This window comes from Salarias fasciatus (assembly GCF_902148845.1).
Source record: "Salarias fasciatus chromosome 23 unlocalized genomic scaffold, fSalaFa1.1 super_scaffold_20, whole genome shotgun sequence".
NCBI lineage: Eukaryota > Metazoa > Chordata > Actinopteri > Blenniiformes > Blenniidae > Salarias > Salarias fasciatus.
Genome location: NW_021941230.1, coordinates 4,493,223 through 4,511,212, shown reverse-complemented (window position 1 = coordinate 4,511,212; position 17,990 = coordinate 4,493,223). Strand labels below are relative to the sequence as shown.

The 17,990-nt window shown below is 36.6% G+C and overlaps 2 protein-coding genes across 2 annotated transcripts; one reads left to right on the top strand and one right to left on the bottom strand.

Moving 5' to 3' along the window:
* Window positions 1-1,921: 1,921 nt before the first annotated feature.
* mmadhca (metabolism of cobalamin associated Da) lies at window positions 1,922-8,673 on the top strand. Its single transcript, XM_030086228.1, has 8 exons — window positions 1,922-1,950; window positions 2,640-2,679; window positions 3,765-3,909; window positions 5,201-5,439; window positions 6,625-6,730; window positions 6,815-6,918; window positions 6,999-7,085; window positions 8,127-8,673. The coding sequence occupies exons 2-8, from the start codon at window positions 2,668-2,670 to the stop codon at window positions 8,331-8,333; spliced, it is 900 nt and encodes a 299-aa protein (XP_029942088.1). The 5' UTR covers window positions 1,922-1,950; window positions 2,640-2,667; the 3' UTR covers window positions 8,334-8,673.
* Window positions 8,674-9,075: 402 nt separating this feature from the next.
* LOC115384100 (ly6/PLAUR domain-containing protein 6-like) lies at window positions 9,076-12,742 on the bottom strand. Its single transcript, XM_030086399.1, has 5 exons — window positions 12,723-12,742; window positions 11,238-11,338; window positions 10,477-10,575; window positions 10,263-10,393; window positions 9,076-9,315 (listed from the first exon to the last, which is right to left on the bottom strand). Exons 2-5 carry the CDS (start codon window positions 11,329-11,331, stop codon window positions 9,151-9,153), a joined length of 489 nt encoding a protein of 162 aa, XP_029942259.1. The 5' UTR covers window positions 11,332-11,338; window positions 12,723-12,742; the 3' UTR covers window positions 9,076-9,150.
* Window positions 12,743-17,990: the final 5,248 nt, after the last annotated feature.

Below are 17,990 nucleotides of genomic sequence, written 5' to 3'. Positions count from 1 at the left end.
CAGGACTGGCAAGTCTTCAGGGAGGCAGCAACATATGAGGGAGAGGTGGGCTTGGAGGAACATCCCTCCACCGTCCTCGGCTTCATCTCTAAATGTGCCGATGATATCACTGCACCAAGACGATCACCTGCTATTCAAACCAGAAACCCCGACTGAACGCCGAGGCGAGAGCTCTACTGAAGGCTAGGGACACTGCGTTCAGCGCTTAGAGCGGCGAGAAGAGATCTGACTGCAGGCATCGCAAGGGCCAAATCCAGGGCCACTTCACCACCAACGACCCACGGAGTATGTGGAAGGGCATAAAGTGTATCACGGGCTACAAGGCCAGGAATGCACAATGCCATACCCCTTTCCCACTGCAAGTAGCGGGTCGACCCGAGTCTTTGACCCGCTAACAAACGGTTTCCTAGACTCCTTTCCCACTGCCTGCTGACCCGGGTCTCACCGCCTGCTGGCGAGCCGCGTCGCTGCGTTTTCCCACGCTGATGGTGTCCCACGTTGATGACATCATCAGCGCGACGGAGCAAAACGAAAGTAAACAATGGACTAGAGCTCAGTCCCTGTTACCTGTAGACGAATCTCCTCTTCCCCACGGATCAGGGGAAGCTCTCTGGTCTCGCTATCTTATCAATGCTGGGTCATCTTGACGTAGGAAATCTCACCCTGTGTCCAGAAACAACAGCTAGCGTGCTAACGTAGCCACGCTGCGTCGATGCCATCATGTAAATTCCTGGATGTGCCCTCCCACAAAAGCCGATAGCACCCAACCCGTTAAAACTCGGGTTGGTTGCAGGATTGAACAACCCGGGTCTAAATGCCGATTAAACCCTTTCACACTGCCATGAGGAGCCGATTGTTAGCGAGTTTAAAAGGGTTTTTTGGCCAGTGGGAAAGGGACTAATGAGACCCCTCCTTACCAGATGCATTAAACAGGTTCTACGCCCGCTTTGAGGATCCGAACTCCCCTCCCCCCCAGCACCAGACTCACGTCTTACCCTGACGACACGCCCCTCAGTGTGACCGCAGCAGACATGAAGAAGAGTTTTTGGAGAGCAAAAACTCCTACGTCCGCTGGCTCTTCCTGGACTTTCCCTCAGCTTTCAACACCATCATCCCACAGACACCGGTGCAGAAGCTCTCCTTCCTCGGGCTGAGATCCACACTGGGGAACTGGGTCCTGGACTTCCTGACCAACAGATCTCAGACCGTCAGGATCCACAACACAATCTCAGCCTCAGCACCAGCTCGCCCCGAGGGGTGTCCAGCTACAGGTACCTGGGTGTGAGGACGAACACCTCCTGTCTGGTCAGGAAAGCCCACCAGCGCCTCTACTTCCTCAGAGGTAGGCTTCTGACCCGGGACCTGAGTACCCCTTTTTCGTGCCACAAACATGTAAATGTGAACTGGTTTGACAATAAAGTTACTTGAATCCTTGAAAATCAGGTACAAAGAGATAGGTTTAATGTAATAAAATGTTCTGAACTAAAGTTAAATCTCTCCTCCCAAGAAGTGGAAGAGGAAATAGGTTGATTCAGTCTGTCACTTCTCAATCCGAGTGATGCTGTCAGTATCACTGACAATTTGGTGTTTTCTTATCATTATTGTCATGTTTTTAGTTTCTTTTTGTCGTTTTGCTATTATTTTTTTGTAATAGAAAAGCAACATTATATAATAATGTGTCTTAATTTTGACTTATTTTGACATTTTTGTTAAAAAATAAAAAAAATACTTGGCTTATGTTTGAATTCAACCTTAAGTTATTCAATTGGGCAAGTTTTCGTTCAGCTTATTTTTCTATTTTTATTATTTAAAATGAGTTTATCGATAAATTCTCAAAACGTGCAGTACTCCTGGTGTCCATAGGGGCGCTGCTGAACGTTATGAGAAAAACAAACGCGAAGCAACCGGATTTGTCCCTCGTCACTTCCCGTGGGTGTTTGTTACATACAGGTAAGGACAGCGTGTTCTTTCCCTTCTCCTGTCCTCTTTTAAAGCTTAATCCTGCGTGTTTTACTGATAATACGAGGGGATTTTTTCACCTCTTTCTCTGCGTGTTTGTGTTTTAGTTGATGCTAAAGCGGGAGGGGTTTTAAAAACAGCGAGAAAAGGGAAAGTGAGTCTGCAGTCAGATCAGCTGACGGGTGTTTTGGGTTAACTGGTTCCCTTGTTAGGTGGTGTTTTTGTGTTTCTGTAAACACATGCTGATGACCGTAAATATTAAAACAAGGCTCACAAAAACCACTAAACTTATAGATTTACTGGAACTGTTAGATAACCGACGTTCACCAGGAGAAATACACGTTTTAAACATTTGCCGGTCACAAGTTAACATGGGCACCAGTTAATCCGTAACACTGGGCTAACATTAGCAGCTAACATTAGCGGCTAACACGAACTTTAATGCAATTAACATGCGTATAATTCCATTAAATTACAAAAACAACTCCAGTGAAAGATCCCCGCTGATGAAATAAAGCATATATGTGAGTTTTAGCACTTTCCAGTCGGGTTTTGAGCCACGCTGCTGTTGCATCATGTTTAACCCTCGTTGAGCTAAGCTAACGATGCTAACTGTTTACATATAACTCTATTATTACTTTTTCTTCCATTAAATGCTTTGCTTTTGATCGTTTTGACAGATTATAGCTGCGAAAGAGGAAGGAGAAGATGTCCAGCGCTGTAAGTGACATTATCATCTCATTCATAAATGCACACTTATATTAAATTTATATTAATTTGAATATGTAACCTGAGCTATGGAAAAAAAACGATTGTATGTACAAACAAATTAATGTAAATTGAATTTTTATTTAAAAATGGATATTTCTGTATTTATACTACTTTAAATGGCAATTTACCTTGATATTAATGTACTTTTTAATGTTTTTTTTATATGAGAATATATGTATAAGTATTGTCTCTTATCCATTTTGTGCAAGCAACAGCTTATAACCTGACTTTTATTTAATTAATTTAATTAATGATTTTCTTCGCCTTCAGGAACTTTGATATAGAGATGGAACTATGTGATTGAGCACCAAACATTTATTTAAATTCAAACGTGTAACCTGAGTTATAGAAAAATGCATGTAAAAAATAATTGTATGAATAAACAAGATTAATATAAATTGGATTCATATTAAAAAAAAAGCCATTTTAGTCTTTACACTAGTTGAAACGCAAATTAACATTGACATGTATCTGCATTTTGTAAAAGAACATACAGCCTATGTATATATTGTTAGGTTGGATTTGTTTTGTTTTTTTTAGCTTTTTGTGTTCAGAAGAAAAAAAATCTAGGAAATAAGAAAACTGAATTGTAAAATCAGGTTTTTGTCTGATATATTTTCCAGTCAATATATTTTGGAAAAAAATTCTTAATACACAATTATAGTTATAAATACAATAAATGTATTTTGAATTTTTTTTTGAATATTTATTTTGTATATACATATATATTGCAAAAGTATTATGTTTATTATATATAGTAATAATAAATAAAATAATACATTAAGACATTCTTATGAGTACAATAAATACATTAAACAATTTACATTTTTATATTTTTTGAAAATATATTTATTGTTTTTATGTATTCAAAATTTAAGTAATAATAATAAATATAAATAACACATTAATATTTTTAAATACAATAAACATTTTGTGGAAAAAAATACATTTATAAGCCTTGAGATAGAAGATTAAATCTAGGTCAGTGACGATTTTATTTTGAAGTATTTATTTTGATATTTCTCTCTCTGTAGGTTCTGTGCGGTCGAGGCCGGCTGGTCCTCGGCGCCGCCGCCGGACGCCAGGCCCTCGCCCGTCTCCGGGTCGGCAGAACCAGAACCTTCTCCGCCGCCAGTTCAGAGGACGAGCCGTACGCCTCAGTGTCGCACGCAGACTCAGGTCAGAGGTCGCGACCCCGGCGCCATGTTTAAAAAAGAACAAAAAAAAAAAAACCCTTTATTTTCAAAATACAACATACAGACTTGGTGCGATTGACAGTGTAAAGATTATATCAACAAGATGAAACAGGACATAAATACATAAACAACTAATAAAAGTTAATAAAAATGAGAATAATAAAAATGTATAGTTTAGATATTGATTGGAAATAGAACTCCAGTTTTTTTCATAAAAACACAAAAGAAATGGGCATATTTGCACTTGTGAAAATAAAGAGGTTATTACAAAAATATTTTTCATAAGTCTACAAATACCTTGGCATGATCGTCGTGTTGCTCCAGGTTTAGTTTTTTTAATGAACTTTATTTACAATCATAATGTTTTGTTTTTAATGAACTTTATTAATAAACAAGCATATTTCATTTTTTTTATCACCTTTGTTAACAATGTTTTTAATTAACTTTGTTAAGATTTTTTAACTCACCTTAATGAACAATTTGTTTTTAATCAACTATTTTAACTCTGATTTTTAATTAAGTTTATTAACAAACAAAATTAATGTTTGTTTTTTTATATTAAAAATTTTATTACCAAATAAACAAAAGTACAACTTTGTAAAAACACCTTAAGCAAGTCTTCTACACAAAATTGTGATTCTTGCGCTGTGTTTCCACCAGAAGCGGTAAACGCCAATTAATTCGCGCGACAAATGAAATCGCACCGCACTCAACGCATGCGATTGCTTTTTTCATCAATGCATCTTCAATCTTTTTACTCTCCTTGGTACACAAACTTCAGATTATTTTGAGATTATATTGAATACAAAAATCGGAATTTATCGGTTATCGGTATCGGTCATGAGGAGTAGTTAATTATCGGTTATGGTTATCGGTTAAAATTTTCCATATCGTGCGTCCCTACTGGAAACGCTCGCTGTTCGCCGCTCAAGATTGCGCAACAATTGCATAATTGCATTGACTTTGTATGTAATCTCATCGTGCGAAAAATTAGCGTCGCTTCTGGCGGAAACACAGCATTACACAATTCTGACTAACTGATACAATGAAATATAGTTTTTATTTTAGGGTTTTGCTCCTACAATATATGCATAACTTTAGTAACAAGCAAACAAGCAATGGATATAAAAACAATAGTTAATACAAAAAGAAGAAAATACAAGAACAGATATGAACAATAAGTAAATAAACCCTTCTTCGACAAGTCACAATATATAATTCGAAGTGTTTTCAGTGGTACCTTTCATAATAAAAGCCTCTCGGCGTCCATGCAGGCCCGCGCACCGTGTGGCCGGACGAGAGCATGGGGCCGTTCGGGCCTCAGGACCGCCGCTTCCAGCTGCCGGGGAACGTGGGCTTCGACTGCCACCTGGAGGGCCTGGAGGACCGCAGCAGGGCGGCGGCGGCGGCGACGCCCCCCGTCAGCCACAAGGTGGCGCCAGACCTTCTGACGGCGCCCAGCTGCGCCGAGAGGCACCACTTCATCCTGGCACAGTTCGTCAATGAGTTTCAGGTGGGAGGAGGCACTTTGATTTTTTTTTTTATGGCTGCTCCCTGTTTATTTTTTAGGATTTTATTTAATTTTTTTATATTTATAAAATATATAAAATTTATTTGTAACATATAGTGCGATACAGCAAAAACGTATCAATTTTTAAATAAAATCACATTTTTTTTAATGCTTTACGCCCCTTTGCATTCAAATGTTTATTTTATAAATGTAGAAAGCATTCTAAAAAATATAAAGAAATAAAGTTGAGTCAATAGATTAAAGAAAATTAAACGGGAGTAATTTTTTTAAAGGGAGTAAAAACTATTTTTTTATTAAACATATAAAAATTAAAACATACAAAATTATAAACAATAAATAAATAGTTAAATATTTGTTTGAAATGGTTATAAAAAAAACTCGTCAATAAATCGAAATAAAAAAATTAGAATAAACAGCGGGAGTAATTTTTTAAGAGGGTGTAAAATCAAAATTAATTTTTATTTAAATGGATAATTGGGTGGAATAAAAAAATACAAAATAATTATGAATAATAAATACATTCAAATGTGAGTTTAAAATGGTTATTAAAACAAAAAAAATCAATCAAAAAATAAAGTTGAGTCAATAGATGAAAACCAAAAAAATTTAACAGTAGGAGTAATTTTTTGAAAGGCAGTAAAAACAATTTTAATTAAATATTTAAAAAGAAGAAAATTATCATTTATAATTATTTAGAAATAAATAAATAAAAATAAATGAATAATAAATATAAAAAAAATAGTATTTTTTTAAACGGTTAGAAAAACAAAAAAATGTACCAACAAATAAAATTAAGTCAATTTATAAAATTAAAAAAAATAGAATAACCAGGACAATTTTTTTTAAAAGGTTGTTAAAAAATAATAAAAAGACTCAAAAACGGTGTTAAAAACACCTAGAATGCAGCAGCTACAGATTTGTTTTTCTCAACATTTCACTGTATTTGCATGATTCCAGTCGCCTGCTGTTGTATTTTTTTTTTTTTTTTTTGGTTTTTGTGTGAAAAATATAGATTTTCATCACATAAAGAAGAAAGATAAAGATTTTTTACGGGACTGATGTACAGCTCCCACCCGCTCAACATAAAAATGTCACTGATCTTGTTGAATTTTTTTGAATTTTGATTGATTTTGCTACATTAAAGATGTGAAATTGTCCTTCCTTCAGGGGAAACTGGGCCCCGTCTCCAGCCGGGTCCACCGAGCCGAGCAGTACTTCAGCCAGACGGAGGCCGACTGCTCCGTCACTTCCTGTCCGGAGCTGCTCAGGAAAGGTGACTTCCTGCTCCGCCGTCTCTTTTTTTTTTTAAAGCACTGCTTTAAAAAAACAAAAAAAAACAATCCTACATCCTCTTCAGATCTGGAGCAGCTGTTCCCGTCGGCGCCGACCTCCTCCATCACCGTGGTGACGGTGACCCAGAGCCGGCGGGACGACGAGGAGACGGTCCAGCTGCTGCAGAAAGTCCGTTCTCAATTTAAAAATCATATTTTCACATTTTAAAAATTAAATAAACTTAATTCAATTGGTTGTTTTTCCTGCAGTTCGTCAGCGGGGCGAAGGAGATGTGCTTCGCTCTGTGGACGGCGGGATACTGGGCCGACTTCATCCACCCGTCAACCGGAGCGCCGGTGAGTCATCCGGCATGATCTGGTGTCAAACATAAGGCGCGTTGACCCAGACTGGCCCGCCAGAGAGAGGTCACTCTGTAAAACTGAACTGTTATAACAGATTCGTTCACTAGAGGGCAGAATAGGAGCGTTGTTTATTTGTTTTATTTATTTACTTTTGCAATAATGCATCAGCATATGTGTATATATAATTTTCAATTTTTCATTTATTTTTTATTTATATATATAGACCGTCGTGAGACAGGTTAGTTTTACCCTACTGATGATGTGTTGTTGCAATAGTAATCCTATATATATTATATATATATAATTTTATATACATTTTCCTTATATATATATAATTGTTTTGAAGCATGAACCTGATGAAAACATTTTATTTTTGAAATTTTCCAAAACCAATGCCAGAGAGGAAACTCTGGAAAACCTAACTTTTATTATGGATTTGTCCACTAGAGGGTGGAACATCACACCAGAACAGGAGCGCTATTTTAATTATTTAATTAATTTAATTATTCATATCATTTGTTCATTTATTTAGCATGGCATCAGAACATACGTTTTCATTTCTTGAGTTAAGTTAAATAAATTATATTTTTATTATGTATTTTTTACTGCATTTTAGTTTTATAAATTCTATATTTTTTCAGAATTATGATTTTTTTTATTTTATTTATATCTATATATAAATTTTTTTAGCATAAACCTGATGAAAACATCTATTTTTGCCATTTCAAAAAAAGTAATAATACAATTTCAATTTCAGCGTAACTCCAGTGAAAAATGTTTCAACAAGTGCTCTGTAAAATTTGTTATTCCGGATTTTTCCACTAGAGGGCGATACATGACAAGAGGACAGGAGCTTCATGTCGCCATTAATTATTCATTTGCCACTCCTCCAGCCTCTATCTTAGAACCAACAGTGCCATCTAGTGGCTTCAGGAAGTAAAGACAGTGGTTCATGAAGCTTCATCTGGACATCACCAGTTATCAGTTCCTGTTTTTCAGATGTAGTTTTACCGTCTTTGTTTCTCCCTTCCACAGTTCTTCGCGTCCCCGTCAAGGCAGACCTCCCCGAGGACGGACGAGCCCCTGCAGGACCTGGGCTTCCACATCGAGGCGTCGGGCCCCTGCACCGTGATCCGCCACGTCCCCAAGGGGACGCCCCGCTTCGTGGGCACCGTCTTCACCAACGCGCCGCCGCACAGCGCCGCCGTGGCCAGCCTGCAGGGACTGGCCGGCGAGGAGTAAGGCGCGGCGGCGCCACCTACCTCCCAACGTCCCACAGGGACGTGTTTATTTATGAAATGGACCCCTTCACACGGCGTGTGCTCATCGCTGCTGCTCACATCCGTGGGCCAGCACACTTTTAAACATGTACAGTATTGTGTGTGTGTGTGTGTGTGTGTGTGTGTGTGAGAGAGAGAGAGAGAGAGAGAGAGAGACAAAAAAAGTGTGTTTTTATTCTGTAATGTGTCACAGAATGGAGAGAAAAACTAAAAAATGATGTTCTCTTAGATCACTAATAAAAGTGGCTTTTTTTGGTCAGCCTGCAGTGACACGTCATTTCCTGAAGGTGGCGACATGTTGGCACGAATGTTTTGGTGTCAAACGGCCAGAAAATGATTTTTAAAAAATTGAAATAAACATTGATTTTTAAGTAAAACCTGAAAAAGGAGCAAATACAAAACTGGAAACCTGAGTTTTCACTGATGCTATGAGTTAGCATTAGTCTCAAAACTATGACGTCTGGGTGTGAAAATACCCATCACGCAAAAGCTATAAAACATTTTGGCAGTAGGTTTTATGAAAATTCGTTTCATAGTCGTATGTTTTGTTTTTGGGAAAATAAACATTTTTATCATGTAAATTCTTAAAAAAGAAAAAAAAAATTTAAAGTTGAACTTTAATTATAGCTGGAAAAAATTCACACCACTACATTTTTAATTAGATAAATTACTTATGATAGTAGATATCACGTTTACAATTCCATATTATTTACACTTGAAAAAGTAGAAAAATGTTAATTTTGTCATTTTAAATTAAATAAAAGTAGCGATAGCTTTGTTCAGGCAGTGGCGAAGACGCCCGATATGAAGATGATGGAAGGGAGCGCTGCGGCCTGGATCCTGGTCGCCGATCCCACCAGAGGAGCCGTAGAGAAAACTGCCTCGCTGTCGTTTCTGGGCACCAGCAGGTTGCAGATGTTCCCCTCACAGCAGGACGAGCAAACCTTCAAGTAATGAGAAGATGAAGCTTCATAAAGCACTGTCTTTACTCTCTGAAGCCACTAGATGGTGCTATCTGTTCAAGAAATGCTGAGAGCTCACTTCATTCTCGTCCAGCCTCTATCTTAGAACCAAGTGTGCCATCTCAGATTTTTATCATATATATTCTTAAAAACAAACCTTTAAAAATTGAAATAAAAGTCCAATCCACTCTTGAAATTGATAAAAAAAAAATTAACATGGCGATATTTGTAATTAGATAAATGCTTCTATCAACAGATATCATTTACAACTAACTCATGATTCAATATATTTGCCTAAAAAAGTAGAAAAATGCTAATTTATTTGTTTTAATTGAAATAGAAGTAGAGGGAGTTTCCTTCAGGCAGTGGTGAGGCTTCATGAACCACTGTCTTTACTTTCTGATTCCACTAGATGGTGCTATCAGTTCCAGAAATGTTTGAGAGCTCACTTCATTGCCAGTCATCCAGCCTCTATCTTAGAACCAAGAGTAACATCTCGAATTTTTATCATGTATATTCTCAAAAAAAAAAAAAAAAAAAAAAAAAAAAAAAACCTTTAAAGTGTAAATTCACTGGTCCAATCCACTCTTGAAATAGGTTTAAAAAAAACTTACACTGCTACATTTTAAAATTAGATAAATGCTTCCATCAACAGATATAATTTACAACTAACTCACGATTCAATATATATGCTTGAAAAAGTAGAAAAATACTAATTTAATTGTTTCAACTTGAGTAAAAGTAGAGGTAGCTTCCTTCAGGCAGTGGTGAAGCTTCATGAACCACTGTCTTTACTTTCTGAATCCACTAGATGGTGCTGTCTGTTCCAGAACAGAAAACCAAGACAGTGGTTCATGAAGCTTCATGAGTTCCCGATGCTATGGCGGGTATCTACACACGACAGCCAGCCCGGTCAAAGGTCAAATTACCTTATAGTCGCTGTCGGCCATGGCGGCGCAGCCGGTGTACTGGCAGTCTTGCGGAGCGGCGCAGCGCTTGGTCACCGACACGCTGGCCCCGTCGCCGTCCGTCACGTGGAGCGTGGAGCAGAACCGGGCATCTGCGGGATCGACACCCGTGAGGACGGAATACGGAAAGATGGAGGGAAGAGGAAGGAGTGGGGGAGGGGACGGGGTGGTGTACCCTGGGGGCAGTAGACATCGGGGGCCCAGCGGTTGCAGTCGTAGTTGTCCGGGGCGTCCTGGCAGGTGAAGCACTTGAAGGCTCCGGGACGAGGCGGCGCTGTCAGGGGGGGAAAAGACGGAACAATTAAAGATGCGCCAGTTTCTATGAAATGAAGGAAATGTTCACGTTCTTTATTGGTAGTTATTGTTCTTGAATTCAGATAGGCTAATGTTACTTTGAAATAAGTTTAAAAATCTGACAAAATTGACAACTGTCTTTATTTCAGAGAACTTCTCTTCAATCAAGTCTTTTTATTAATTTTTTAAATTATACTGAAATATAATTTTCAAATTAATTAATCTTAAATTGAGTGAAATGAGACATTTTCACTCAAAACAAAAGAAATGGTCAGATTTAGATTATTTTGCAATGCAAACATAAAACTAGCGTGAAGTATTCAAGATTTTTGGAATGAAAAAAAAATTTGAACAAAAAATAAAAATGTAATTTTAATTTTAATTTTTAATTTAATTTCAAATCACTAAACAACAAAAATCTTGACACAGACTTGGTTTCAGCTTTGATGTCAGTTTTCTTTGAAATTTTTAACAGTTTGTTGGTTGGGCGGCCGGATTGGAGCCTCATGCAGGCCACTTCTGGCCCACTCACCTTAAGTTTCACACCCCTGTTTTAGAGAGGGCTTGGTGAAAATAAATGCAAAGAATCTGATCCAAGTCACAAATACAAACAGAAATAATGATTTTTTGGCAATTTTATACTTGAAGGATGCAGCAGGACAATGTCTTCGACCGTGAAGTCCCTCATTTGGACGGACCGGACGGCGGCGGCCAGCAGCAGGATCCACACCTCCATCTCAGCACTGTAATAAAGAAAGTTAAAAATATATGAAATTAGGATTTAGATTTGAGTTTTTGCAGTTTTTGCAGTGTACTGGAAACAAACACCCCATGACTCAGCAGTTTTGTTAGCATAGCGGTTAGCATACACTGGAATAAAGCAGGAAACCTGCTTATTTAATGAATTGACACTTTAGGAGGATAAAAAGTGGATTTATGGCTGCAAAAAAAGAGACATTTGGAAGAAAATAAGAGTTAAAATAAGATTTTTGGTGTACTTTCCACCAAATCAAGTTGTTCTGGTACGGTGGCCGTCAGATGCAAACGGCGAAATCACTGCAAACACCGGAATGATCCAAAACCAAAAAACTCACAAATACATAAAACACATGCAAGAACAACATGCTGCAAGAGAAAAATGCTGCAATCACAGAAACAATGCAGAAGCAAAGACTTGAAAAATCAAAAAACAAACGCAAATGAAAAATTCTGCAAATATATAAAAACACACACACAGTGAATTAATCAAAACATAGATTAAATTGTTTAATTTTAGGAGGTAATAATTTCTATTTCAATGTTAAAATTGACATCTGAATCAATAGTTTCCATTTTTCAGGCAATAAACTGTCAATTTATCTAATTTGTAATGAGAGAAAAGACATTTTATGCCTCATCTATCGAATTCAAATAAAATGACGTTCAGTATTTGCACAGAAATTGCAAAGAATGTGGCAAAAAGCATGTAACTGAAGAAAAATCACATCTGGGGTTCCTCAGGGTTCTGTCCTCAGGCCACTTCTATTCACCATTTACAACGAAATAGCAAAGGATATTTCATAACTGGGTAACAATTTCTTCACCAAAACTTTTACTTGACAGACACTTATTTTCCACATTTTCCCCTCCAAATGTCTCATTTTTTCAGCCATAAATCCACTATTTATCCTCCAAAAGTGTCAATTCATGAAATAAACTCACCTAAATACAGATATTTAGAACTTACCGTTGTAAGATTTATTGCGATCACTGCAAAAACTCAAAATCTTACCAAGTTGATTCATCTTGCTTTCAGTCAAAAAGTCTCATCTCACTTGATTTCAGATCAATTTAAGATATAGAGATTTATTTCTTCATTTAAAATGGTCATTTATGTGTATAATGGAGATATATGTTAACCATTGCACTTGAAATTTAAAGTGTAAAAGAAATGTTTTTTTCCTGATGTAATCCCAACAATTATCATTTACAGTAGGAAACATGTTATGTAAAGATATATAATCACAGGACTTTCTGTTTAATTATCTCCACTATATTAACAGTTTTCATAAAATCTGACAAAACTAACTTGGTTAAATGTGAATATTTAATCTGATTGGCTGTAAATAGGTTTGAATTCAGACTCACCGGATCTGATTCCTCTGTGATCCTGCTGGGATGAAACCAGGAGGGGAAGAAGGAGGGAGAGAGAAGGATTACTGCTGGAGGAGGAGGAGGAGGAGGAGGAGGAGGAGGAGGAGGAAGGGGGAGGTCCTTCATCTCCATCATCTCGCACATGTCAGCAACTATAGATATTAAAATTCCTTTTTATGCTCATCTATTCAGGCTAGTTGGACAATGTTTTTATTTTATATTTCTCTTCTTGTGTGTGTTTTGCAAAAAAAAAAAAAAAAAAAGAAAATAGATAAATACAATAAAATGTAATAATAATATAATAATAAAAAATAAATAATATATTTTACTTTAATTTTCTCCAGATCTGCATTCTCTGACTTTTTAATGTATTATTTACTGGCAAAATTGAAAAAAAATGTAGAAAAAAAATATTTCTTTATTTAAAAATAATATAAAAATATTTAATCTGAAAATAAATCAATTCGCACCTGATAATTATTTTATTTCAAGTAAATAAAGAAAACAATAATGGTTTAGAACTGTTGACCGGAGCCTGCTTCCCGCATAGCGCACACTGCGCCTGCGCAGTGCCCGGACTCTCTGCCTTGACGCTGAACCCACACTGCGCCTGCGCGGTGCCCGGAGCCTGCGTGTTCCTGGGCGGGGCCTGGCTCTCGGTGGGAGGGGCTTGCGTCGGGAAGGTCTTTTTGTTTGGGCCGCTCTCAGACTTTTGGAAGAAAATAAGAGTTAAAATAAGATTTTTGGTGTAGAAGTTTTAGAAAATTTCCAATCATTGTTGATTAAAAATAAGAAAAGCAAGATACACTGCCAGAAAAGATCACTCAAATACAAGATATCATGACTAAATCAAAGAAAATGACTCTTTAAATCAAGAAATAAGTCTCTCTGTCTTAAATTGAGCTTAAATCCAGTGATATGAGACTTTTTGACTGAAAACAAGATGAATGAACTTGGTAAGATTTTTATTTTTTGCAGTGTACTGGAAACAAACAGGCCATGACTCAGTAGTTTTGTTAGCTTAGCGGTTAGCATACACAGGAATTGACACTTTTGGAGGATAAAAAATGGATTAATGGCTGAAAAAAATGAGACATTTAGAAGAAAATAGGTGTCAAAATGAAGGTTTTGGTGTAGAAATGTAAGAAAATGTTTGAAAATTGGACATTTGGAAGGAAAAATGTGGAACATAAGTATTAAAATAAAGGTTTTGTGTAGAAATAGAAGAAAAAGTTCAATAATAATTAAAAAAAATAATTTTGTTGAGTTTATTTAATGAATTGACACTTCTGGAGGAAAAAAATGGATTTATGGCTGCAAAAATAGGAAAATAAGTGTCAAAATAAAGATTTTGGGGTATAAATGTAAGAAAATGTTCAATAATAGTTAAAAACATGAATTTTGTTGAGTTTTTTAATGAAATGACACTTTCTGGGGGAAAAAGTGGATTTTTTTGCTGCAAAAATGAGAAATTAAGTGTCAAAATGAAGTTTTGGTGGTAGAAATTTAAGAAAATATTCAATAATTGCTGATTAAACACAAGACAAACCCCATGAGGAGTCTTCCCACTGTGTTAATGCTTCACTAATTAAATGTCAGGATCCCTGCTGGCAAGTGGAGGATCAGAAAAACACTGATCAGATTGTCTCTGTTACCAGTGTGTGAAGCCGTGTGGCAGATCCAGTATAGTCACTGAAATAGCAAATAATATGGTCCCAAAAAAAAAACAAAAAAAAAAAAAAAACATGTAAATGAAGAAACATCACATCTGGGGTTCCTCAGGGTTCTGTCCTTGGGTCACTTCCATTCATTGTTTACAATGAAATAACAAAAAATATTTTATAATCTGAGTAAAAAAATGATGCAAATGTTGAAAATAAGCGGCCCGAGGACAGAATCTTGAGGAACCCCAGATGTGATGCTTCTTCATGCTTCAAAACAATTTTCACTTCTTCAATTGGCAGATTTTTTTTCCTCCTAAATGAAGATACTTTTACTTTGAAATATGAAAAAAAACTGCCAATAGAACAAGTGAAAATTGTCTTTATTTAATAGAACTTCGATCAATCTTTTTTTTTTTATCTTGCCAAAATGTAATTTTTAAGTGAAGTTATCTTAAATGAAGTAAAATGAGACATTCTTACTAGTAAATTATAATTATTATCCTCCATTAAAGCACTTTTATTTATTTATTTATTTTTTTGCTTATTTTATTTCATTTTTCAATAAATAGAACAGAATAATTCTCCTGGACGTCACTCAGTGAATTAGACACCAGATGACCTGGTTCTGCCCGTGGTTTCATCTCGGAGTTCAGATGCTCCTCAAGCCTCACCGCCCGGGGGTGTGTGTGTGTGTGTGTGTGTGTGTGTGTGTGTGTGTGTGTGTGTGTGTGTGTGTGTGTGTGTGTGTGTGTGTGGCTCTAAATGCTTGTTTTCTTTGCGTTATTCACGCCCCAGTAAAACCCAGATCCATCGAGCTCACAGACGATCTGAAACACTGATTCAGAGAGAATCAGGACGGGTCAGATTCATTCATTTATTCTGGTTTTTACATTCATTATATTAAATCTTCTCTAAGTCATTTATACATGTGTGAATTTAGGTCAGTTTATTTAATGAATTGACACTTTTGGAGGATAAAAAGTGAATTTATGGCTGAAAACATCAGACATTTGGAAGGGAAAATGGGAAATTGAGTGTCAAAATAAAGGTTTTGCTGTAGAAATGTAAGAAAATGTTCAATAGTTGTTGATTAAATACAAGATAAACAGCAAAGTTCAATATAAAGTATCAGAATAATATTTGAAAAATCCCTCTTACACAGAAAAAACTGCAAAAATTCTAAATCTTAATGAGTTAATCAGTTTAGGGAGAATAGAAGGTTTAAATGTTGAATTTACATGTCATTTTGTAAATAAGTTTAATTTGGAATAAATATTTTGTTCAGAATTGGGTGTTTATGTGATCATTATATAGCAGAATTCACTTTTAATTAAGAATTAAGAATTAAAAGTCCGATGGAAACCCCAGCCTGTGTGAGTGTGAGGGTGTGTGTGTGTTAATTGAAGCCTCCTCTCTAGATTAGCATTTCCTTTCAGCGCCGTGAGAAACCGGCACAAAGAAAAAACTGCAACCCCCTGATAAAAAGTGGAGCTGAGGACCCTCTACTGTATGAAACACTTCAGTCCTGAGTCCACCTTTTCAAGGACCTGCTGGGATTATCGTACAACGGCTCCTCGGAAAGCCGGAGGAATCTGAAGGAGGCGGCTGGGTTTTTTTGTTTTTTTTTTCCCCACTTTTTACTTGTATTTCATTCGAATGAGTTCTGATTAAAAACAAACTCCGGACCACCGGAAAGGCCTTTGAAGTGGGTGAAGGCTTAACCCCCGTCCAGTCATGAAGCTTCATGAACCACTGTCTTTGCCTTCTGAAGCCACTAGATGGTGCTAACTGTTCAAGAAATGTTTGAGAGCTCACTTCATTGTCTATCTTAGAACCAAGAGTGCCATCTAGTGGAATCGTAAAATAAAGACAGTGGTTCATGAAGCTTCATGAAGCTTCATGAACCACTGTCTTTACTTTCTGAAGCCACTAGATGGTGCTGTCTGGTCAAGAAATGTTTGAAAGTTCACAACATTGAAAGCCCTCCAGTGTCTATGTAACACTATGTTTCCACCAGAAGCGGTGAACGCGAATTCATTCGTCCGACAAATGAAATTGCTCTGCGATTTTTCGCTCAAGTTTTTTTTCGCTGGGACAAATATGCAAAAAACCCTCGCCGCTTGTCATGGCATCATGTCACTCCAACCCATCACATCCGTGATGACCTCCACGCTGATCGGCTGTCATCAAGCGAATTCACTTGAAAAGTTCAATTATTTCCCCTCGAGCGGCGAGCGAATTTTCACTGGAAACGCTCGCTGCTTCATCGCTTGCCGCTCAAGATTGAGCAACAACCACGTAATTACATTGACGTTGTATGCAATCTCATCGCACCAAAAATTTGCGTTGTGTCCGGTGAAAACACAGCGTTAGAACCAAGAGTGGCATCTTCACGAAGCTTCATGAACCACTGTTTTTACTTTCTGAATCCACTAGATGGTGCTATCTGAATTGTGCTCTCAAACATTTTTTGAAAACAGTGCCATCTATTGCAGGGTTCTGCAACTTTTATGACTAAAACAGCTATTTATTTATTTATTTATTTATTTATTTATTTATTTATTTATTTATTTATTTATTTTTATTTATTATTTTTTTTTTACTTTCCACCAAATCAAGTTGTTCTGGTACGGTGGCCGTCAGATGCAAACGGCGAAATCACTGCAAACACCGGAATGATCCAAAACCAAAAAACTCACAAATACATAAAACACATGCAAGAACAACATGCTGCAAGAGAAAAATGCTGCAATCACAGAAACAATGCAGAAGCAAAGACTTGAAAAATCAAAAAACAAACGCAAATGAAAAATTCTGCAAATATATAAAAACACACACACAGTGAATTAATCAAAACATAGATTAAATTGTTTAATTTTAGGAGGTAATAATTTCTATTTCAATGTTAAAATTGACATCTGAATCAATAGTTTCCATTTTTCAGGCAATAAACTGTCAATTTATCTAATTTGTAATGAGAGAAAAGACATTTTATGCCTCATCTATCGAATTCAAATAAAATGACGTTCAGTATTTGCACAGAAATTGCAAAGAATGTGGCAAAAAGCATGTAACTGAAGAAAAATCACATCTGGGGTTCCTCAGGGTTCTGTCCTCAGGCCACTTCTATTCACCATTTACAACGAAATAGCAAAGGATATTTCATAACTGGGTAACAATTATGTAAATTTTGAAAATAAGTGGCCTGAGGACAGAACCTTGAGGAACCCCAGATGTGACGTTTCTTCATTTAACATTCGCCAATTGAGACAAAGTCTATCTTATTCTGATTTGAGCCTATTTAACAGTGTTTCAGATCAAGAAATGGTGTAAAATAATCCACAACTGTGTTTTGACACGTTTAAAATTAAAGGTTTAGCCGAAATACACAATTACAACCTAACCATTAAGTCCACATTGTTAGTCTTGTATTTAATCAGCAATTATTGAACATTTTCTTACATTTCTTCACCAAAACTTTTACTTGACAGACACTTATTTTCCACATTTTCCCCTCCAAATGTCTCATTTTTTCAGCCATAAATCCACTATTTATCCTCCAAAAGTGTCAATTCATGAAATAAACTCACCTAAATAC